The following is a 23567-nucleotide window of genomic DNA, read 5'->3' on the forward strand; positions in this document are numbered from 1 at the left end:
AAATTTGCTGCTGATTTCTGCCTGTAATGAAGGGGAATAACAAACATATATTTGTGTCATGTGTCATTTAATTTCTGGGCCTGAGTCTGCCAGCTCAGTTACCTGAAACCAATCACTGATTCCTCTTTTAAGAGTTTATATTCCTAAACCACAAGTTAATAAAGATTAAAGAAACCTTCCACAAGCTAATTTCTATGACTGCACAGAAATTGAAGTAGAACATATCCTGCTTCCAAACTATAATTTTTTATATTGTGCTAACAATTTAACAGCCAGATGTACTGTAGAAGGAAAAAGTAGAGCAGTCTTTACATGTGGCAATATGCAGGTGATACCACAGGCAACAGACTGTTGAAGACTACAGCACAGCCACCTTTGCAGAGAAATCAGAGTGGCTCCTGCTACTGAGAATTTAGGGGCCACTATCTATAGTCAGAGGATTTTTCCTGCAGCAGCGGCTACTGTCCTTACTTCTCTGGTTGTCCTGCAGTGTGAAATCCAACCCAAATTTCTGTGCCTCTCCCCTCTTTTCCTGCCCACTGGTAAAGCAAACTGAAACCCTTCCTGGGATTGCTCACCTTGGAACAGCAAAATTCAACACTGTGAAAGTTGCAAAGAGAAGAAAGAAAGGTAGGGAGCCCAGAACCTGCCTCTGCTGCAGTATCATGGCTCTCTTTCAGATGAATCAAAACAACATTATCTAGAGCTGCTGTGGAAGAACTCCCAAGAGAATAGAAAAATCTGCTGTAAATAGCAACTTGCCAATCCAAGTTAGCACTGCTCATAGATAATAGAAGTGAGCACCAGGACAACACTGGCCAGCATCACCACACCACCGCCTCTTCCACCCACAAGGAAAATCTTCTTCAAACGATTCTAAAGACTCAGACAGGATCAACACAGAAAGCTTCTCACAGCTTTTATTTCACCCCACATTGACCTGAAGATATAACATGGTTTTTATTACTATCTAAATCTAACAGGAACAAGGCTTTTTGTGCTGTTCCTGACAGCTTACCCAAGGGAATAATGACAACTATCCCATGTCATTCCATCATGCTATTTCACACGACGGAACAGAGTTGAGACAGAAGATGAAATTGCTGCTCTCAGTCAGTCAACTTTATGGACCAGTTAAAAAAGTCTTAAGAAAAGTCAAATATGGTGAACTTTTCATCTTACACTTAAGAGTCAAATCCTGCTGTAAGCTGTGCTGAAGATGGTATGCTCTACCCTTGACTCAATTTCTCATTTCTTTTCAAGAGAAAATGGCACTAAGTTTATGAAAAAGCAGGGCACAATCAGAGACAAACAGGTCCATTCACTTATGTAAGTGGTCTTTGAAACAGGAGTCAGGCCTTCTAATCCTACATAATTTGGTGCCCTAGTAGAAAAGGAAATCTTGTATTTTTATACCTTATGTGAGAAAAAAAAAATCCCCAAGGTTTTTTTGCTATGTGTTAAAAGCAGTGTATTTTTTTTGGTTTGTTGCTACTGCTCTCTGAAAAGACACGGCAAAACAAAACCCACATATTCTGATGCTTAACTGATATGCTTACTTCTGTAATAGACTTGACAAAGCGGATTCCATCATTAGCTCCTTTGATTTTTGCCAAGCAGTCGCAGAAATAATCCCAGTAGTCTTTTCTGTTCCCCAGCAATGTGCTTTTTTCCTTCTGGTCAAACTTAAACCAGGAAAACAAAATACAATGAGCAAAATCTAAATAGAAATATACTTATATATAGCTACTTGAAATTCTGTTCCTCTCCCAGCAGCATGTGCTTTCATGAGTCCTCTTAGCTTTAGCCAGTGTATTCACAAAGGAAAGAGACACTGCACTGTACTGATGCAATCCAGCAGTTACAAAAGCTACTTTACTGACAGTAAGAGATAATAATGTTCTGGTGCTCTTTAAAATACAGACATCCATTCAAAACTGCTGAAACAAAGATCTGCAGCTGTTCAAGAGCAAAGCACTAACAGCCAGTTGTTGAGAGACCTGTAATTAAGTGTGCCAGTAGCACACATGTATGTACCAGAAAAACCTGCTCTAGATAAATCATGTTTAGAGCAGCAACGCAGCAAGGGTATGAACTGCACCTTGGACCATTCAAATCCCAAAAGAATTTTCAGCTTCTGCTGGAGCCTCTGCAATTCCATTAAAACTCCTTTGCCTAGATTAAGGCTACATTAGCATGTCTTTGTTGCAATCACTAACATGATTACAGTATATGTGGACACCACACTATGCAAACTGAATTTCAGTTTGCCCAGCAGTGTCCTCTTTTACTTAAATTTTAAGGGTGGACAAAACACAACATTCCAGATTAAAAATCAGCCTTTTGTATTAAGCCTTTCATACAACAACAACAAAAAAAATTCAAAGTGAAATTGCTGAAATTCTATAAATTACTCACACCACTACATTTTGCACCATGAACAGCTTACTAGATTTATTTTGCACTAAAATGTCAAGATCTCATTACCACAGTTTTTTCAGGATAATTTAGCACGATAGATCTTTAAAATCAAGCCCAGATCTTTCAGATCAGTACAGAAATGCCTTACATTCCTCAATCAAACTACCAGCACTGCCTTGTGATTATTTATTTTCACTTGAAATAAGTATAATAGGCAGCACACATTTCAGTCCACTTATCGCACACAACAAAAAATAAATACAAAGAGAGACTCAACTGGATATTTACGATTATTTGAGTTAAACCCCACATACTGAAGAGGAAGTAAGAGAAAACAAGGCCGAGCTTTGCTGGTGGATTACAAATACACAAATCACTTCTTACCTGTAAAAGGTACTCAAGCTTGTAGGAGAATTTTTGCAAGTTGACACTGTCATCAGTGATCGGTTCACCTCCTTCTTTAAATTCTTTACTTAATTCAGTCACTGCATCTTTAAAACAAGACACCAAAATAGTTAACTAATGCAAAGGATATCTAGCACTGAATCCATAAACAACTAAATGAATACTTTCTTCATGGACATTATGCATGTGGACTCATTTCCTTTTAGCTGCAATGTCTTAACGACAGTACAAAAAAATGACTGCTATGCTTCCAATTTAAGACCACCTATAAGAAAACAGGAGTTCAAGCTGTGTCAATTTGTTGTACGGATTATTTCTTCTTAAAAAGACACTTAGTACTTCTGACACTTAACAAAACCTGCTAACAGACAATTGCTAATTGCTACCTCAGCAGAGGGAAGAGAAATGACTTTTTGCTGTCTCATGTGCACATTAAGGTATTGCCACAGGACAAACAGAATTCTGATTAGAAAGGACAAAGCATGTAATCTGCTAAAGGGGATCAGTAACACGAGAACAGTCGTTCAGTCAGCACATTTATCTTCTCCATGCTTTATTCAGGAAGGTTCAGCTTGTGCTGGTTACAAACACAAATGAAAAAAATAATTTACACAAAAAATAAGCATACAGCAACTCTTCCCTAAAATATACACCCACAGTGGGTGAGGAAATCTCAAGTCAAAATACACTCTACTGTCCCCCTGGGCAGCACTCTAGCCCCAAAAGGATGTACTTCTCAACATCAGAAATTACTGATTTTGAGCTTGCTTTCAACCTTGGTTTTATACTTATTTCAGGTGACTGAGTGAGCTTTAGCTCCCAGTCCCACTTGATAACCCGTTGCAAATTAAAATTTCTTCTTGTCAGCAGGCACATAGACCTCCTTTTTTATGTCACAGGAAGATCTAGATTCTCAGCTTTGGTGCATATACCTTATAGTTAATAAAAATTAAAAGGAAAAATATCTGAATCTTGGTATAAGCAGCTGAGTAGGACAGAAAGAGAGCAGGAAAACTGTTATGAATCTGATGCCAATTCTGCCTGCAGCAGAACTGTTGCAAATGAGATTGGCTACTTCTAGTGGAAGACAAGTTAGGCTCCACTGCAGCAAGAACAGCAGGTGTAATTCTCCAGCACTCTTCCTCTGGGTCTCCTTTCCCAGCTAGGTTTGGCCTCCTGGTTTTTCCCCTTCCCACATTAGCAACAACTCCACACCAGCTTCCCATCAAGGAAGCCTGAGTTTTAGGCCTTTTCTCCTTAGTTCACATAAAGTCTTGTAACTCTCTGCATGCCGATGAAGTACTAGCTCACAATGCACACCCCCCCCCACACCTTTCTTTAAATTGTAAAACCTATTTCTTCTCTTGTATGTTTAAATTTGCAGGATTTAAGAATTCAGGGTCCTGCAGAAGGTACAGCACTTGTCTCACAAAAAAAAATCCATCACATTGCACACCTTGAATTATGTTGCTACAATTGCTGCTGGAAGGAGTTACACAATTGAAAACACAACTCCTACTCTCTGTTATCTAAAACCCAGAGGATGCAGTCCAGCCTCCAGAATGTATCTGTCAGCATGTACCTTGCAAGTCTCTGATAATCCGCTGCAGCTGACTTTCGCCACTAGTTGCTGCCATCTTGGAAACAAAAGGAACTCCTCTTCTGGGCTGTTAACCTTTTCATCCATCTAGATAAAAACAGCAGAGTTCATAGCCTTGGTGACCATTGGGTTGATGCTGATTATTCTTCTCTGTGACACCTGCAATTGTAAAAGTCAAAAATAAAATGAAAGTCTTTATCAGCTCAAATGAGTAGCAGAGAGGTGCTTTGGCATTTTAGATCCTGTTGAGTAATGAATTCCAAGGCCAACACTTTTCCAGGAATCTCCTTAATATTTTCTTCTAGTTTTCACTTTCCATTTCAGTTATTTCTTCAGTTATATCTTACAAAACTACCAAGCAAACCTCAGAGAGCAATTTTCTCTGGCTGGAGTTACAACAAAGTTGGTGGTACAGTCCAGCTCTGGCTGGCATCTCATCCAATCTATCTTGTGACCCTGAGGGAGGTTCCAATGACACATGATTTTCCCTCCCCAAAGCCTCTGCCAGATCTTCCCTACAGGTTGCAGAGTAAAAAGATAAGACCATTTCAGAAAGACTTTCAAGACACAGACTAGGCATGGGCCATGGAGTCAAAAATGACGCATGCTTGACTCTCTGGCACCGGAGCATACTTTTAATGCGCAAGAGCTACGAAAAGCTTTAGTACTGGAGCGTGATTTTAGCACAAGGAACACCTCTCAACCCCTTCTCAGAACTCACTGTTCCCTACACATGTAAGATGACACCACTTTATTTTAAGCTCTGTTACAGCATCCTTGGCTGGATAAACATACCTTGCACCACCTTCTTTGCTTAGGATAAGTGAGTTATACTCGGCACTCACAGAAAATCTTTCTTAAAGTAAAATTAATTGAAAGCCTCAAACACTTTACTAAAACAATCATGCCTGGGGATGCAATCTTTCCAGCGCTAATCTGGGAACAATCATTCAAAGAAAAAAGCCACATAGAAACTACATAGGGAACTTACTAAGCATCCTGTTCAAAGTTTGTTCAGAATTCTGTCTGCAGAGGTACGGCCAAAGTTTCAAGCAAACACAACACCCAAAGTACCGAATCTTTAGAAAAATTGCTGTTACGCATTAGTGCTTTTGTTATAATTCAAGCTGAACTACAATGAAATTAAGTTGTAATTAAAATCTTACAAACTTTTGAATCTAATGTGATTAGGTCACATTATTATATCTCCTTTCTCTTTCCTTTCTTTCACTCCCAAAAGAGCTAAATTGGCATGGCTGAAGTAGGCGTCTGAATTAATCAAATGGATCATCCTTCCTACCCTATGTATTAAGGTATTGTTAGGAAGTGATCCTGATGTGACCCCATATTCTTTTCTGTTTGAAACAAAGCAAACGTTAACAAAGCCATAGAGACAGAAATACATTAAGCATAAAGAGAAGGCTGAAACTAGGCTTACTCGTGTGTTTCTCTGCATACCTGTGCTTTGTTACCTGCTAGTTTCCATTTCCATATCTTGATGGCAGTTGTTATGTTATGACACAAGTGTCATGTGGACCATGTCCTGTCTGGGGAAGGGCCTTGGCCTGCAAAATCCCTACCACAACTGATTGCTTCAGGAACAGAAGGCCAGAACAGCATAGACCACCTGACCTGTGCTGCCAAACACAATTTTTGACCTTAAATCAACAATGTGACATACCCAAGATTCCTATCTTGATTCTAGGGAGTGACCATACAAAGTGCCACACTTCCGGGCTACTTGGTGAGTTTGGGTACTACTGAAATAAAGCAAGAGTAACAAACTCAGTGAGTCAATGTTTCCTTTTTTAAGCACACACAGTAATATCAGCCGTATCTGTTCGGTTTGGCAACTGTTACATAAAGGAGCTTAAGCCAGAAGATGGTGCCACGTGGGCAATGGAAGCCAGAAAGTGTGACCAAATCAAATGCTTTTCCTCACACAAAGAGGGAAAAGAGCAAGGACCAACAAGAGGCTCCTGCCTGTGCTTCCCAAAGGCCAGAACAAGATCCCATGCAAGGCTCCAGAAACGCAAAGGCAATGCAAGAGGCATGCCAGGAAAACAGTGACCAGGCCAGCTGCAGGCACATACAGAGAGCCTGGGAGAGTAGGCAATTGGGAATTGAGCCTTTATTTTGCAATAACCAGCAGGGAGTGGGACACTGGGCATCCTACGGCAGCCAGGCACAGCATGGGACCTTGTCAAGTGCTAATTCCCAGCAGGGTGCACAAGTAGACATTCACTGGAAGAGGACTAAGGCAGTTCAGTTTCCCCAGCCCCATTAGCATTGCTTAAGTCAGTGTGTTTGGCCAGAAGTCACAAATAAATGACTACTGGGTGCACAACAGCTCAGCAGCACAGTGCAAGAGAGGGCTATGTGCTCCCAGTGGGTTGATAACTGCTGTGCCAAAGCAGCCCAAGATACACATCTTTATTTCTGTTTGGATGTCCTAGGCAGAATGTGAGAATCCTGAAAAGAAACCACAACTCAGCAGGAGGCATGAAGCTGCACAGCCCACTCCACTGCCTGCTCCCTGTCACGTCTTTTCTCAATACCTGGAGCAAGGTCTCACAGTTTCCCCTTCCTTGCATCAGTTCCCATGGATGAGACATGCATTTAGCCCCTTCTCTTCCCAGAGATGAAGAGGATCTTTTGACCTGGGCTATGGCATAGGGCAAACGTGCTGAAACTTCTACTTGCCTTCTCCTCTAAAAAATGGGGAGAAAGATACTTCTCCCCTCTGTGGTCCTTCCAGAGGTGTTCTTAGAAAACACAGGTGCAGAGCTCTCATTTCCTATGGCAAAGAAAGCTGATAATGTATCTTAACTGGTTTCCCAAGATTACAAAACAGGAAGAGCTTCTGTAAACACCTGATCTAGTCCTTCCTGATCACAGAACATTTTGCCCAGAATTCCTTAGAGCACATCACTGTTCCTCCAGCATTTTCTATCTTACTAAAACCTGTAAATATTTGCTTTGTGAAAACAGCATGATACATTCCTCAGGCACGAGTGACCCACTGTGGGTCAAAAGCTTTCTGGATGATGCATTGTTACCTCTTATATAACAACACTGGACTGAGGCTGATGGCATTAACTTGCCCAGAACTGCTGAGCTGCAATGACATCAGTGCAGCTACACTAAGGACCTGGCACAAAGGAGGCAACACAGGGCATGCCACCAGTCCCTCCTCGCACTCCTGGGCCATGCCTGCTGATCTCTGAAGGTGGTTCCTGCCTTCCCTGATGGCATAAGTGCTAGTGTGGGGGTGGCAATCTTCTTTACAGAGGAGGATATCCTGGAGATTAAAGAAAGAAGCAGAAAGGAAATAGCCCACATACAGGAAAAGATTTACCTGAAGGGGAGTGAGACACATATAAAACAGGCAACAAAATGTAATGACTGTAATTAAACTGGTTAGTGAAGCAGCTACAATGACCTACTTTTAATCTGATTCTATAAAATTTATCTTCATTTTCTACACCATGTCTGCATCTCCAGCAGCTACCCTTTTAGGTCAATTTTGGCCAACCTTGAGAGAAGGCAATCATCTTCAAAATAGTACACTTCTCCATGTGCAATCAAAACAGGAAGCAGGGAGGATGCCCATGAGCAGAGTGTCTCTGCATTGTTAAGGACTACAGTGAGACCTCCACTATAACCTGATATCAGAGAATCCACTCCCCACCCAAGTGCATTTTCAGTGTGCACTAAGAGCAGAGCTCACACTGCAGACTTGGTGTAATTCAGCTAAACAGTAAATCAGATTTGCAAAAACTATTCTTTGGAAACCAAGACCCACTACTTTCTACTGCTTATGGAAATACTTCCTGTTAATATGACTACTCTGGACTAGTCATTCCAAACAAGGGCACTTCATCACATGGCCCCAAGTGGTATCACAAGACCTTTAATTATTTGGTGCCTGCAATCCTATGCCTTTTCTAACATTCTATATGAAACAAAACAGGCAAGTGAGGATACTGAGACAAATCCTATGTTTGTGAGTCACAGCTTGAACTGTATTATTCCCTTGTGTAGTGTGAACATGGTATGCTCTATAAAAGCAGATACTGATTGATAACTGCAAGGTACACTGGAAAAAAAATCCCAAACAACCCACCTGGTCATACAGTTGGCTACAAGACACACTGACAAAAGACACTGAATGCAAACCTCAGGCAGAGATGAAGGAAGAACTGGGAAAAGAAAGTCCCTAACTCTCAGGATTGTAACAGCACTGATTTAGTTAACTAATTTCATTACAGTAACTGTCTGAAAAAACTACTTCGTACTTTGTTGTTGCAGCAAACATAGAGCCCCAGTGAAATTCACGGCAGCTGCGCTGCAGCTTTTCTCATTTTGTACCATGCAGGCACACAGAGCTGCACATCCATAAAGCTGAAGAACTATTTGCTGGAAGTAAGGGTCTGAGGTATAAAAAAGACAGCGTGGTTCTTCTGTCATGCACACACATGTGCTTCTTACTGGGCAACTCAACTGTTTGTGCTTTAACACTCTATACAAAGATACGTGACTGGACTATATTAAATAGAAGGATTAAAAGCAAAAGGCAGGCACAGTCTGAATGACAGCTAGGGTTTCCACTCTGAGAAGTGAAATCTTCTTTTTAAATTAATCTTTTCCCTTAATTTTCTACATCAGCAAATCTTCACATTTCAGTGACAAAAATATGGTTTGGGAATATAAACAATTAACAATAAAAGACATCTCGCAGAAAATACGTGTCCAGAAAAACAAATTCTCTGAGTATCATAACATAGAGGAAGAGAATAACTAGATGAAGTGCATAAAAACATTCACATATTTTGCAAATGCTTGGCAGAGAAAGAGCATTTTTATAGTTAAGAACTCCTTACAATAAAGCCTTTTTGTGGGAAGGCTCTTGTGCTCTTGGAATATTTGCATTTTACAACATAAAAACACAAACTAATGACATTCGTAAAATACTGCTTGTACCCCTAACCTGACAGAAAAGACTGACACAAAAGAATCAGTAAAGTTTTATAAACTTTTTGTGCAGTCTTCCCTATTCTATGGACAACTGACCTGCATTCCACCCCTATTCCTTGAATTTACAACCTCTTTTTAGAAAAAGATCAAAGCTAGGCAACAGACAAGAGTATACAGTGGCACAGTAAGAACTCCATGAGACAGAGTTAAGTTTTAACCTTGAGTGGACAAAGCTGGCAACCCTACCAAATTTTTTTAAAGCTGCACCTACCAAACTGGTTCTCCTCTCTAACATCTGGCTTAAAACCCTTTAATACCCTACACTGTACTTTGCCAAACAGGATAGATGCATCAGACCGGGGACACAGATTCCTGACTTGGAGAATAGTGTTGTCTCCGATATTCCTTCACATCAGTAACTGCTGACAAACATGAACTCAATGACCACTTTCTGCAAACAACACCACAGGGATGAGCTAGTACATATCTCACAAAGACAACCTTGTCTCAGCCCTATCTCATGATGACAGAACTTCCCTGTTTGAGGAAGCAGTCAGTTTACAAAGAGAAGAGCTCTCTTCTGATAACAGGAATTGAACAAGTATCGCTTTTAACAAACTTGTCTGCCCTTTTCCCTTAGGACACGCCAGACCTCACGCCACGTCAGGAATGCTATACCTTGTTTACTAACATCTATCAATTAACCCAACCATAACTCTTCCAGAGACCTGTTTCTCCACAGCTGCTCCCATCCTCTTTCACTCTCCCTGGGAGAAGGTACCCCTGCTGTCTCAATGCCTGTATGTGAGCTGAAAAGACAGAATTAATTCAAAAGTGAAAAGGTTTGTTTCCCCTCTTCATGCTCTTATTCTCCTAAACAATTCTCCCTGTGTCCCTCCCTGCCACAAAATCTGCTCTTTCTCTCTACAACTCACACAACTATTTAAATGTCTTACATGTTCTTCAAGCCACGCACATGACACTCAGGTGCTACTCTGAGGAGCACCACATAGACACCTACAGAAATAGAAACACCAGAGGACTTCCAGCTGCAGAGGAGCATTTGGCGATTCATGACACTCAACTCATTCATCGCACAAGCTTGGAGACTTCAAAGAATCTCATATTTTTCAGGTCTCCAAAATTGGTCTCTGGGCCTTGTTAATTTCCTCAGCAAGGTTGGCCTGACTATAGTAGCTCAGCCACCTCTGAGACTTCGGGATAGTTAAAAGCAACAACCATTCCATCCTGGCTCTGAGTGGGACCTTTCCTTAGCAGCAATTTTACCTCTGTATATACCGGTGCACACTGTCCCTCCAAGCTGAGGTTTCAGAAGTACTTGAAAAGGCTTCCTCCAGCTAATGGTTTTGGGAAGTCTGGCAGATGGGTGCTGAGTCTTGCCCACTTGTAGCACCTCATGCGTCCTCCCTCCAGCCAGCAGCTCCTTAGGATAACTCTTAGCCTATATGCAGTTCCCAGTAAAATACCAACATGCAACACTGAAAATTACAGGTCTTGACCACACACATGTAGACCAAATAGAGGGCGAGGCAAGCAAAAACCACGCTGAGGCAACCCAAACTGACAGGCCACTGAGTCATGCTGCCCCAGAGTCAACAGAAAGAATTCTTGTTTTCCTTCCTCTGCAGCAGGAAGTATGGAGTATTTCTTCTCTGCCTCTGTTCTTGTGAGTTTTCCAGTGAAGGTCACCATTTTGGGGGGAAGGGGAAATTTCAGAGTTACAAATCCCAAAGATTAGGAAGCATTTGGAGGAGAGGCCTGTATGAGACTGTCATACTGGTTGAATAGGAAGAGACAGGCCCACAGATGACGCAGGCTTGGCATGAGCCCAGTTATTCGGGATACCCTGATCCAACTGGTTCACTTTCGAAACCTAAACTGGCTTGTAGCAGTAGCAAGACCTTTCCTATCTTCATCCTTCTTCCCAGCAGGCCTCATTCAGGCATTAATTGCTTGTAAATATCTGCTGAGGTCACTAAACCACCAACCAACACAGAATACTGTGATCGGCAAAAATACTAAACCGAAGGAAGGGCATACAAGTCAAGGTCCTGTGCTTACACTGAGATCCAGGCACTTTGCATAAAAAGTTCTGCTCCTCCTACCAGTGTCAAAAACTGTAAAACCACTGTCAGAATGCATCCAGGTAAATGATTTTAAATTATTACTATTACAGAATTTTTGGACACAAACAGCCACTACTCCGTGGACAAACTGAAATTACTACATCAAAATATGAACTGGATTAGATACAAGCTGCTAAAGTTTGCTTGCATTGGCAAAACCAACCAAACACACAGTAATACAAACAAATAAATAAAAACAATAACGTGTAACAATAAAAACACTTGGGGCTCTTAGAGTTCCCTTAAGTTTAATAATCTCAAGAACATGTGAAGAACACTAGAAGGTTTCGGTGTTTACTTGACAAATAGACAATTGTTTATTTTTAAATGTGATCAACTAAGAAAAACAAATAACAATCTGGGTTAAAAAAAATTTCAGCACTACTTTTCCTTGGGTCCACTGCATAATTTCTGCAATTTTACAGACTTTACATCTTGACTAGTTTTCTCTCCCTAGTTGTTTCTTTATGTCTTGATCACTCACCAAACAAGTCTTAGAGGAACCTAGCCTCCAGGATGTTACGAAAAATTCCTATTCCTTTTATGTAACCCTCTAGCAGTGGAGAGAGGGACTGCAAATATAACACACTCTTTCGCTGTTATCAAATGGTGTACATAAGAGACTCCTTTATACATGAAAATCAGGCTCCATAACTAACAGGCTCCTGAGAAGTAGCAGTGAAACCATGTTTACAACAAATGCTGTCAAATATATATACTACAGATATATATATACACACTACAAGAAGCAGAGCAGACTATCACTTGTTTTGCACCGCACTCTCTTAAGAAACAACTTTTTAACTGCAGTGCACTCTTCTAAATGTGGGTGTTGGAAAACACTATTTGGAACGTCTAGAACATTTTTAAAATTCAATCACTCCCATGAGGATCATTGGAAGACTCCAACAAACTGCCTTGCACACCACAAAATCTGGAAAACATAAAACACACTATTGCATGGCAGTAAGAGAGAACAGTTTGCAATGCTACTGATAAGACAGAGAACATGTTTTACCCTGTAAGTTTCATCCTAACTTGCCTTATGAGCGTACAAAGTCAGAGCTGGGTAAAATCACCCACTTTGACTCTTCAGCATTAAGCAGACAAAGGCCTGTTACTTCTCCCTCTGTTTCAACTTGAAACTTAAAACTTGAAGTTTGGTTTCAAGTGAGAGGCAGAACCAGGAGCGTGAAGTCTACAGCTGACCAACTCTGTGTGCCAAACCAACCTTGCAAAAATCAGCAGGAGGCTGGATGCAGTGACCTGGACAGAAAACAGGGCCCTGTGCTCGGGCAGCTGCAGCAGCAAGGGATACACCAGTTTCCAGAACACGGCACAGACCCTCCACAGCCCGACTCACCACCGCAGGACCTCTGCCCGAGTGGAATCCAGTGTCCAAAGGCGGTAGACAATCATTTCACTAAAACCTTGTGTTTTTTCCTTCTCCTTGCTCACTCTGGATTACCAGGATCAACATAAGCCGGAGGAGGAGGGCCGGCTGCAAACCCGGCATCTGCTCTGGAGACAGACCCAGCCGCCCCGTGTGCCAGCAAAACTCTCTCCCTATCCATCCGCCGGAGATTTGCCGACACAAGGGCAAAGTGGGATTAGGGCCGCGTCAAATATTTGCCTGTCAGCACTTTATAGCGGGGTGAGGGCACGGACACGGGCGGGTGTTTGGTTTCCAGCAGGGTGACTCCGCTCCCCCTGCAGCTGCAGGAGAGGAGAAAACAGAGGGCAGTGCTGATGTGGGCCTAAAGTCAGCGCTCACCAGGGAGACATGATGACACTTCAGGAGACTGGGACTGGGTCTGGATGGTGGCCGACGTCCGCCCAGGCGCTGGCCCTGAGAGACGGTGACCCCCATTCGAGGGGCTCCCAGGCGATGACAGCCAGCATCCAACCCACCCCGGGCTGATGTGCCCCTGCCATGCCCGCGCTCACCCCACCACTGAGCCCACCCGGGCACCCCCTAAGGCGGCCGGCAACTCTCTCCCCGCTGGGGCTCCTCCCCTCGAAGCCGAGCTCGGCGCCGCAACAAGTGGAAGCCGCCGAAGTTACTTCCCTCTCTCCCCGTCAGCTCCCTCCGCCCGCTGCCGCCTCCCCGCCCCCGGCCCCGCCGCGCTCCTCGGGGGTGTGCGGGAGGGGTCGCTCGGTACCTGCGCGGCTGCCGCCGCCATGTCGCGCACAGCCGGCCCGGGGTGAGGCTCCGGCCCTCGCCGCCCGACTACAACTCCCGTGAGGCCGCGGAGGGGCCGCCCCACGCCCGGGGCGGTGTCTGGGCGCAGCGCCAGGGGCGCCCGCAGGCGGCCGGGACGGAGTGCTGCGGGGAAAGCTGAGGGGTTTGAAATGACTTTGGGAGAGACATCGCCGCTTTCGGCTACAGCGGCAGCGTTGGGGTGGTTTCCTCTCGGGGAAGCTGGTGTTTCTGGTGCCCTCACACCAGAGGGTCGCTTTTTACAGAATCACAGAGTCGTTAGGGTTGGACTGGACTCTGGAGATGCCTGATCCAACCCCCCTGCCAAGGCAGGGTCACCTCAAGGAGGTGACACAGGAACACGTCCAGGTGGGTTTGGAATGTCTCCAGAGAGGGAGACTCCATGACCGCCCTGGGCAGACTGTTCAGCGCTCTGCCACCCTCAATGTGAAGTTCTCACGGTGAGGTGAAACTTCCCTGTGTTTCAGCTTATGGCCATTGCTCCTTGGCCTGTTGCGGGCTCCACTGAAAAAAAAATTTTAATAAATTTTTGTCTTAATACTTTTTAATATAGTACTGACTGTTGCTTTTAGGACTATTCTTTATGGGTTTTTTTCTTTTTTCTTTTTTTTCTCATTTTCTCATCAGTTCATCAAGCACTTTGCACAGACAACTGAAGCAAATGTGAAAGTCAGGCATGACAAAACTGGTATGCAGCAGATTCCCCCCTCTCTGCTCTCACCAGCTGATGAAAGGAAAATCTTCATCCCTAAACTGAAGGGGTGAGAGGACATAGTCTCAAGCTATGCCAGGGGAGGTTTAGGTTGGACATAAGGAGGAATTTCTTAACAGAAAGGGTGATTAGACACTGGAATGGGCTGCCCAAGGAGGTGGTGGGGTCACCATTCTTGGAGGTGTTTAAGGAAAGACAGGACATGGCACTCAGTGCCATGGTCTGATAGACACGGTGGTGCTCAGTCATGGGCTGGACTCAGTCTCAGAGGTCTTTTCCAACCTAATTGATTCTGTGATTCTGTGAAAGACTTAGGTAGAAATTAATATGTCTGTATAAAGTAAGAGACTGAGAGAAAACAGGTGTGAAACTGGAACAAGAGGTTGCTTCCTGAGACAGGGTGTGGGGCACAGGGTTCCTAACGCTTCCAGCACCAGGCCCCTTCTACAAGCAGGCTGTTTCCTCTTTTCAGATTTTAACCCTCCTATATGATATGCATATGATTCTCTGAAAGGACATTTCTTTCCCAGCGCCTGAAAGAGGCTACGCTTGTTTTGCACTTGAAGTGCAAACTTGAAAGACTTCCTTTGCTTTTTTTTCCCACATTACTTTGGTAAATAAACCATTTTAAATTAAACTTGTGAGCAAGCAGTTTGTCATCAGTTCTCGCCACAATGCTTGTGACTTTGTTAGTGTCATAAACATCAGCTTAGGCTGAAGATCAAAGCATCAAATTTTCAAGACTGTTGAGGAAATATATGTAGTATATAGTCACTGACATGTCTCCATCATCCTCCACACATAAGAATGACTAAATGACCTTAAGTTTTGGTGATTAATCTTCATCTAATGTATGTTTTTGAGTAGCTCAAAAGCATTTTAGTGCCCTCAGAAATGCAGGTTATAGGGCTACACATGTTGCAGGCACATGACCTGTGAAATGCTCGGGGATGACTTACATCGTTTGGAAGCAACCTTCAGGCTTACTTTTCTTGGCACACTTTGCTGAATCATGCAGCAGTGCCAGGAGCATCTGCTGAAAACGAACGTTTGTTTTCCATTGATCTCTAGGCAACTGGGTGTCTTCCAAAAGTAATCTCGGGGTCATCAGACACAAGTAATGGTAAATCAAATCCCATATAATTTCATTGCAATGGATTTTATTTTAAAAATTTTCAAAAAGTCTGTGCTATTCTACTTTTCACTCAGAAATAATCAGTTGGAATGGATTGTTCCTCCTTTTAATTATGTAGTAACAAGCTACTTTCAGAAATATTTAATTATTGATACTAATTATTGAATTATTGCCTGTTTATGTACACATCAATTTCTTCAGAGAAAAACATGCTATTTCCAACTAGGTCCATAGCTGACCAACACTTCTTTAGAATTTTCTGTATTTCCTCATTTCTTAGCAATAAAAGATGTTAGAGATATTTCCTTTTTGGAAGCTGCACTTGGAAAAAAAAACCACGTTGTCTGCTCCATGCGTGTTGCTTTCCTGTATTTTTACTCTGATAAAATTTATTGATTAACTTCTTCATAAGCTATGATGGGCTAGATGGGAATTATTTTCAATTTTTCTTTAAATTTTTTTGCAAGAGTTAATTCATGTTATATAATAAGTGGAAGGGCTTTGCTTCCCCTAGGCACTTGAGGTACTTTATGAGAGCAGCTAACCCCCAGCTTCCCTGGTGGATTAACATACCATTGTAGCTAGACTGAACAACAGGCTGCTGTTCATCATCAGAAACCTTCTGTGACTGTGGGGAGAAAGCTTTGGAAGCGCTTTTTGCATTTGTTTGCATTCTGTTTTGAATAGGTGGACAAATAATAGTCAGTAGGTGTAAAGCTGGGAGTAGGCAACATAAAAAGAATCAGCAAAGCTCTGGAAAACATGTAGAAGCAAATATGGCATTTTAGACAAAGTGGTTGAGGAGCTTGGAAGCATATTCTGCTAAATATCAGGTCAGCTTCTGAGACTGACTTCCACCTGAGTACATCAGGTTTAGGAGCTATCACTGCCCAGAACTGGCTGCATTTCACTCCTGTGTGGACAAAGTGGGTACCAAGATTTTGATCTGGTTTGATGCTGGTTCAACTGCATCAAATAGTGTGGGAAAGCCAAGACCTAGACTCTGGACTGTGCAGTTTAAATGAAACAGAGTCCTTTATATACATCTATAGAGGTGTACGTGGATGTATGTATAGGCATATGGATAAAGAGCATTATCTTTTTGCCTCTCTTTGCTGGAAGAAAGCAGCATTGTTTGGAGGAATTAAACAAACTCAAATATGTTTTGGTTTTGTTACGTGAACAGTTTCTGAGTATGGAGAGAGTACTCCACTCCTCACACATTTCTTTGTCCTTTCTGTCTCCTTGGTTTTTTGTTTCACTGGATGAGCAAGGGCATTTTCAACTGCAGAGTAACGATAAGGAGAAGATAAAATAGAATTTTATTTACGATTTCAATGAACTCAATATTTCAAAATATTGAGAATATGAAGGTATCCTGACTCAATGAAAACACTTCTGGCAGTAAAGAAGTACATGTTCTGCTTTGCCAAAATTGCCCACATTTATGAGTCTGATTCTTGCTCTGATTTTGATGGCCACCAGTGTAAGGAAGAGACATTGACTGACTGAAATCAGCCCAATGGAGGATCACAGATGGACAGGGAGTTGGAGCACATGATATATGAAGACACTAAATTGGCTGGGATATGTTTATCCCCAGGAAAAAAAACAAGGTTTAGGGGAGATATGATGGCTCTGTTCCATTATCTAATGTGAAGACACAGAGAAGGTAAGGAAAAAACTACATCACCAGGTTGCAGCAAAAGAAATTTTGTTCATGTAGAAGCAAAAACATCCACCATAAGAGTTCTTAAGCACTGCAACAAGGACTTGGAGGAGTTATGGAGTCCCTGATCTTGCAGGTTATCAGTTTGACCAGATAAAGGCCTGAGTGACCTTGTCTGACCAGGGAGATGGAACTTCTGTGAGCAGCACAGAAGAGTGGATCACCTCCAGAAGTCTCTTCCAGGCTAAATTAACCTATGAAAATTCACAATTACTTCTTCAATTAAAAATACCTTAACTTTAATAGGTGGTTATCAGAGGCTGAGAACAATAGTCACAGTGTAGTATTCCATTGAATTTCTGAATGTTTATTAGTACTACTTCATTATATCAGGAGGCAAAATATCTACATTCTGAGTTACTTTGGTTATGGCAGCAATACAGTTGGGTAATATTAAGAGTTCTTTTTATGTGCTCAGATACACTGTAACAAAATATGCTCAAGCTACAAACAGATTTCAATAACTTGCTAAAAACTGGGCAGAGCAGGATCATTTCAGTCTTCATGCTTCTCTTATAATTCTCAACTTTTTTTCAGACAGATGTAAAATATATGAACAGTAAATATTTCACAGTTGTGTGGCTCTAGGTCAATCAGTTGAATGACAGCTTGTTGAAATTATGCACGAGACCTTCTTGTACTCATGGTCATAGTATTTTCCTCTTGTGGAGCTTTGCTGGTGCCCATGAAGTGGTCCTGGCTTACCAGAATAGAAGAATAAATTGGACTCATTTGTCCTTTAAAAGGTTGTCTCTTCAATAATTGATGGTATTCAGTCCCCAGTCCAAAGCTGTTTGAAGCCACATTCATTTCAAATATTTCTTATCGGGAGCCAATAGCCAAAGGCTGGTCTCCACCAAAACCAGAAAAAGTGACAACTTCTCCTTTTCCATGGCTTGTCTGAACACAAGTGAGTTCCCCAGTGGGATTAATGAGTCTATGTCATATATTTTCACCCCATTCTTTTGCTTTTCCTTAGGTATTCTTGCTTCTGGGTATAATCACAAATAGGATATTGTACTATGGGCCCATCTGAGTTTCTACTTTTTGTAAACTATACAGCAGCTGTGAAGAATCTGTTGTCTGTTCCAGATAATCTTTAGAGATCAAATGAAATAGTGTGGAAGCAGCATAGACATTTTAAGACAGATGCCCAAAAAGCCAGATTGTTGCTTAGAACTGTTGCTAAACCATTGCTTTTTTGCAGGTGCCACTGCAAAACTACCTTGGCTTTCTCTACAAATGCCAGGAAATTAAATATTCTGCTTTCCAGGTACTTTGTCATTCAGCTACACCACAATAACATGCACTATGTGTGTGCACACACTGCCTGGGGAAAAAAATACCCCATTGAGCTAGAATGAAGAAGGATATCAGTTTCTCTTTAAAAAAAAAAAAAAAAAAAAAAAAAAAAGCCCAAACATTAATTTTACAAATAAAGCAAGCCATTTTTATCCTGCTATTTAAAAAGCCTTTTTTTCCTGCACTATAACCTATATAGAAGTTTAAGTCTTCTCAGCACCATGGGAAAGGGAGAAAAGGAGGGAAAGATCATTTAGAGGCAAATATGCTCCTGCTCTGCTCAGGAGATGGGCTGTTGATCTGCTGCAATTGTCTGAAGTGATATTCAAAGACTGGAAGAATCCTGCGGCAAAGAACAGTAACAGGAGAAAAACTTATATCCTAGTGAAGTATCTGTTCAACAGCTTGTGTTCCTTCTAGGGCTCTCCCAAAGTTTCCATTTCAGACACAAAAGACTACTTTTACACAAAGCTTGTTTTATGTACGCTTATCTGCCAAAAGATAAAAGAACATTTGCCCTGAGAACTTCAGAAACTCTGAGGTCTTGTAGCTATTGTCAGGACAGTTAATCCTGAGACACCCCCCACCCCACAAAAAGACGAATGAGTAAACTGATAAACGCTGATAAACTCTGAAAAGCATTAAAATTTGCAAAAATACTTATGTGTCCATTGCTATATACAATCCAAGTATTTTTAGTCAGGTAAGAAAGAGATATGCAACAACTTTTATGTTAAAACCTTATGTTTTAATGCCCAAAGGAAAAAGCGATCCTTTTCTTTTCAAAAGAGAATATAAATGAGAGAAAATCCATCTCACTGTGCAAAAAATTGGGAACTTAACACTTTCAGGCCAATGAAGTAATTTCTTGGCATTCTCATCTCTTCATCCCACTGCAAGTACATTTTGTTATTTTCCATACACAGCATGTTTGCAAAGAGTAAATTTATGTCTCTTTCTCAGGGAATTGCCTCTCAGAATTAGAGGCTATCCATGGCATGCTAAATCTGAAAGTTTGTTCAGGATTAGTCCTAATAGTTAGGTCTTGCTTCAGTACAAGGATGCCCCTTCATTCTGGAATTTGCCTTCATAGCAGGTCCTGGGGCTGGAGGCTTGACCATTGCTGCAGTGTAAACACAGACTGCATAACTGTGCCAAGTGCCTCTTGAACTTGACTCCCACAAACACATAGAGCACAGGGTTGAGGCAGCAGTGGGAGAAAGCAATTTTACGGCTGATGTGAAAGGCAAGGTTGGAGTCTTTTGCATACCTACAGGTGGGTGATGGAAAAGTAGTCAGAAAGCTGAGGATGTTGTAGGGTGCCCAGCACAGGAAAAAAGCCACCACAATAATGAGGATGAGCTTCACAGTTTTGTGCTTTCTGCGAGATCTTGCTCTGAGCAGGATTATGAGTATCTTGAAGTAACAGAATACGATGACTCCAAAGGATAGCAGGAAGAGTATATTTCTCACATAAATGTCCACCTTTTTCCAATTCCCATCAGCATAATCACAGAACATGTTCTCTTCCAAGTCTTCTTGCACTGTGGTGTGAATCACCTCAGGAACCACAATTAGTATGCTAACAGTCCAAACAGCCAAGGACACCAGAACACCACAGCACTGCGTCTGGGATCTCAAAGTTGAAAGGGGGTTCACTACAAACAAGTACCTCAGGATAGTCATGAGAGTCAAAAAGAAAACACCGCTGTAGTAGCCAATGGAGAAAACAGCATTCGATGCTTTGCAAAGGAACTCACCAAAAATCCATCCAAAGGACTGGTCCACCACCCAAAAAGGCAGCATGCAGGAGAAAACTAAATCAGAGATACAGAGATTCATGATGAAGATGTTTGTTAAAGACGTAAGGTTTTCATATTTGAATAGGATCCCTAACACCAAAGCATTTCCTAGCAGGCTGAGCAAAAATACCAGAGTGTAGAGGACAGCAGTGAGATAGATGTTGAATGTGAAATAGTCACCCATTTCACAGACGTTGGTTTCATGAAGGTCTTCATAGGAGTAATTATAATCTAAATTATATTCTTCATCCATTTGTCTGTGCAAATCTTGTGCTGTTCTCCAGCAGCTACTTCAAAGGACTGCAACAATCAAACTAAAACTTTTGTGAAAATCAACCCAATAACTAAACTCCCACTGTGGAGACTTCTATTTTAAGAGAGAAAAAGCAGCAGTGAAACTAGTCATTTTTCCTGGCTTGGGGAGAGAAAGGACTAATTTCTTCTGATGACTAGAGCATGAACAGGTAGATACCAAAGACTTATTGCAAAACACTCAAATCTTAAATACTTAAGAAGTCAGAAACTAAGATGTTTCTGAACCAAAATGGTTGGTGACAATGGCCAATTACTAACTTTCTACTGTATGAAGGTGCATTGTTTTTTGATGTAAATATCTCAGTTGCCCAAACTTTTAAATATGCTACTGTTTTTTCAGTTTTCTGGAATGGTATCCAACTCCTAAGCACTTCACTGTATAGATGATTCTTTGTCACCAAAATTCAGCATTGCGTAAACCTAAAAAGCTGAGCAGTACCAGTAGCAACAACTGTAAGCACTAAGAACTAGAAAAGCCAGGTTTCTTACAGATTTTTGTCTTGAAGTTTGCTGATATCTAAACATCTCAAAGCCGTGACAGAAGCGTCATCACACTGGGTGTTCTGGGCACCTCTGTGGCCTGACAATTCTCAGGGATGCAACAGGAGCAGTGACCACATCACAGTCCTTTTCTGAGAGTGCTGCCTGTATGCCGGCAAGAATTTAATCCCAGATGGATGGCGAGTTGAAATTGGCCAACAGGATCAACAGTTAGTGGGACTGGGAAAATGGCATACAATCAGCCTAGTTTCTTTATGAAATTAAGCTAAAAAATAGGTACAGAAAAATCAGTGATGTCTCTGAGCAGTGGTTTAAAGTCTAAATTCACTTTATCCTAGAAGAAGGCTTATCTGCAACACCATGTTTGGATCCTGTTTTGACAGCCCGTGAGAGACCTGCCACTGAGTTCCTTCAAAGTACAGTTGCAAGAAAGAGACTCCACAGCTTGGGCCAAAATTGTGCTAGTGCTGTTTTCCTTTTTGAATTAGTGAAGGCAGAATCTGCCTGCTACAAGCTTAAAATGACATGCTGCCTTTGGAGGACAGGAGAGCTATGTCTACACAAGGAAAGCATGTCAGGGAGCACTTCTGGCTGCCAGAATTTAATGCTTTCCATTGGGGTAGGTGGTTCAGGTCAGCCAGAATGTGACACAGGCAGCACAGAACAGGGACCATCTATCCAGTGGCTTGTGGTCAGCAAGTTTTGGAGGCAAGGGATGTGTAGGATTCAGTACTGTGACAGCAAGTGGCCCTGGAACATTTACCACCAGAGTGACAGTTCTAACTAAAGACGCTTGTGGCCTTCAGTCTGTATCACACTGCAGTTTTCAGGTATGCAGGCTAAGTCCTTGCCAAGGCAGTCATCCTCTCTGGTTTTACATGATAGTACAGACAACACTTAAGCAATGAATAGTTTAGATTGAGGTCCTGACCATCACTGTGTCCTGTTTCAGCTCATGCTGGGGTATGCTGCTCCTTAGCAGCTGTCCTAAGGGAGCAGAGAAGCCACTTTGTGAATAATCAAGGTTCTCCAGGGATGAGAGGATAGTACTACCCAGTGTCTTCATCACTTACTCTCTCCTTCCTTGCTGACCATTCAGTGACAGCAAGCCTGAGGGCAGGTCTGCCCACAGGCCAGGAGCTACAAAGCCAGCAGGGCTGCTCCTGATCTCTGCCACAATTGCTGCTGGCCCCTGACACAGGACTCTTCTCACAAGAGACCTCAGCGCTGATCCCTGCCTCTGCCTGGGAAGTGTTTTGACCTGCACATGTCCTGTCCCTCATCACATCATGTTATTCTGCTCTTCACACCCCTGCTGCAAGGTAGGCAGTGGTAAGAGAGCAGATATCTGCTGGGGAGCTTTGCTCACCCTCCTGCTTGCTGTCAGAGCTGAGCAATACTTGCAAGGCAGAAAGCACCATTTTGCAACGGTGTTTTATGTCAAATAACAGTTAGGTGCCAAAAAAAAAAAAAAAAAGTGTATCAACACATCTATTTTCTTCACAGTTTAGATGATAAGAGATGGTAAATATTTTCTACAGTCCAAACAGTCTCCATTTTTCTGTGTCCATCTTCCCCAAGGACACTGATGCTGAGTGCGTAGGCATTTGATTCATGCTGGCAGAGAGCTGTGATTGGAAACCCTGTTAGTAACTCTTGCTGTTTCCATCTCCAAATTTTCATATGCCTTGGCATCCTACCCACCTGACTCAAAAGGCTCTGTCTTGCACTTTGGGACGAGCCAGAGGAACGCTTTTTTACATGGAACCAGCTGTCCTCCCTCTGATTTTGGGTCCAGCATTTCCAGAGAATGTAGGAAAATGCTTCTGTGAGGCAGCTTGTTCCTGGCTGATTTTTAGTACTGCTAAGTTAGCTCTTGGATAATGCCACATTTCACAAAACAAGTTAATTCATCATATGCCATCTTGCCTGATGCAGGCTCCATGGAATTACAGGTAGAGGCTCCAACCTCCAAATCATCAGACCTTGTGGATGGTTGATCAGGATTATGTGCTCTGATATGATGTTTCCATCATATCTTCCAGCTGGGAAGCCCTCCATGAGGTCAGTGATGGTAAGGAGAACCTTGCAGGAACCTAAGGCACTTGGATCTTTTCCTTTTTACCTCAAAACTCCTTAAATCATTCTATTGTATTTTATCTCCCCACTTTCAACTCTACAAGTAAGAAATGATGTGCATGGATTTTTAGTTAAGATATATGCAAAGGAGATAAAAAATGATGTGATTGAATCAACAGGCTGAGAATATGTCAGTGTCACACAAGAAATACAGATCATGC

At 42.2% G+C, this 23567-nt stretch overlaps 2 protein-coding genes across 8 annotated transcripts in view; both read right to left on the reverse strand.

Moving 5' to 3' along the window:
* The window catches only part of FYCO1 (FYVE and coiled-coil domain autophagy adaptor 1), a 45767-nt gene extending 31956 nt beyond the window's left edge, over positions 1-13811 (reverse strand). For 3 of the 7 annotated variants that reach the window (XM_042043129.1, XM_042043127.1, XM_042043123.1), the window contains exons 1-4: positions 13713-13811; positions 4409-4585; positions 2806-2912; positions 1560-1685 (exon numbers count right to left, since the gene is read on the reverse strand). In XM_042043129.1, coding sequence (XP_041899063.1) covers positions 1560-1685; positions 2806-2912; positions 4409-4463 — 288 coding nt within the window. In that variant the 5' untranslated portion in view covers positions 4464-4585; positions 13713-13811. Of the gene's footprint in view, positions 1-1559; positions 1686-2805; positions 2913-4408; positions 4586-10690; positions 10793-12781; positions 12866-12913; positions 13091-13712 lie in introns of those variants that run through there. The other 4 variants (XM_042043124.1, XM_042043126.1, XM_042043125.1 and 1 more) reach the window with 4 other exon arrangements.
* A 4957-nt stretch (positions 13812-18768) lies between these two features.
* XCR1 (X-C motif chemokine receptor 1) lies at positions 18769-20781 on the reverse strand. Its single transcript, XM_042043529.1, has one exon. It carries the CDS (start codon positions 20702-20704, stop codon positions 19700-19702), a length of 1005 nt encoding a protein of 334 aa, XP_041899463.1. The 5' UTR covers positions 20705-20781; the 3' UTR covers positions 18769-19699.
* Between the last annotated feature and the right edge of the window lie 2786 nt (positions 20782-23567).

This window comes from Corvus kubaryi, unplaced genomic scaffold (assembly GCF_017639235.1).
Source record: "Corvus kubaryi isolate FWS band 111438036 unplaced genomic scaffold, C.kubaryi_AGA036_p1.0 37398, whole genome shotgun sequence".
Classification (NCBI taxonomy): domain Eukaryota; kingdom Metazoa; phylum Chordata; class Aves; order Passeriformes; family Corvidae; genus Corvus; species Corvus kubaryi.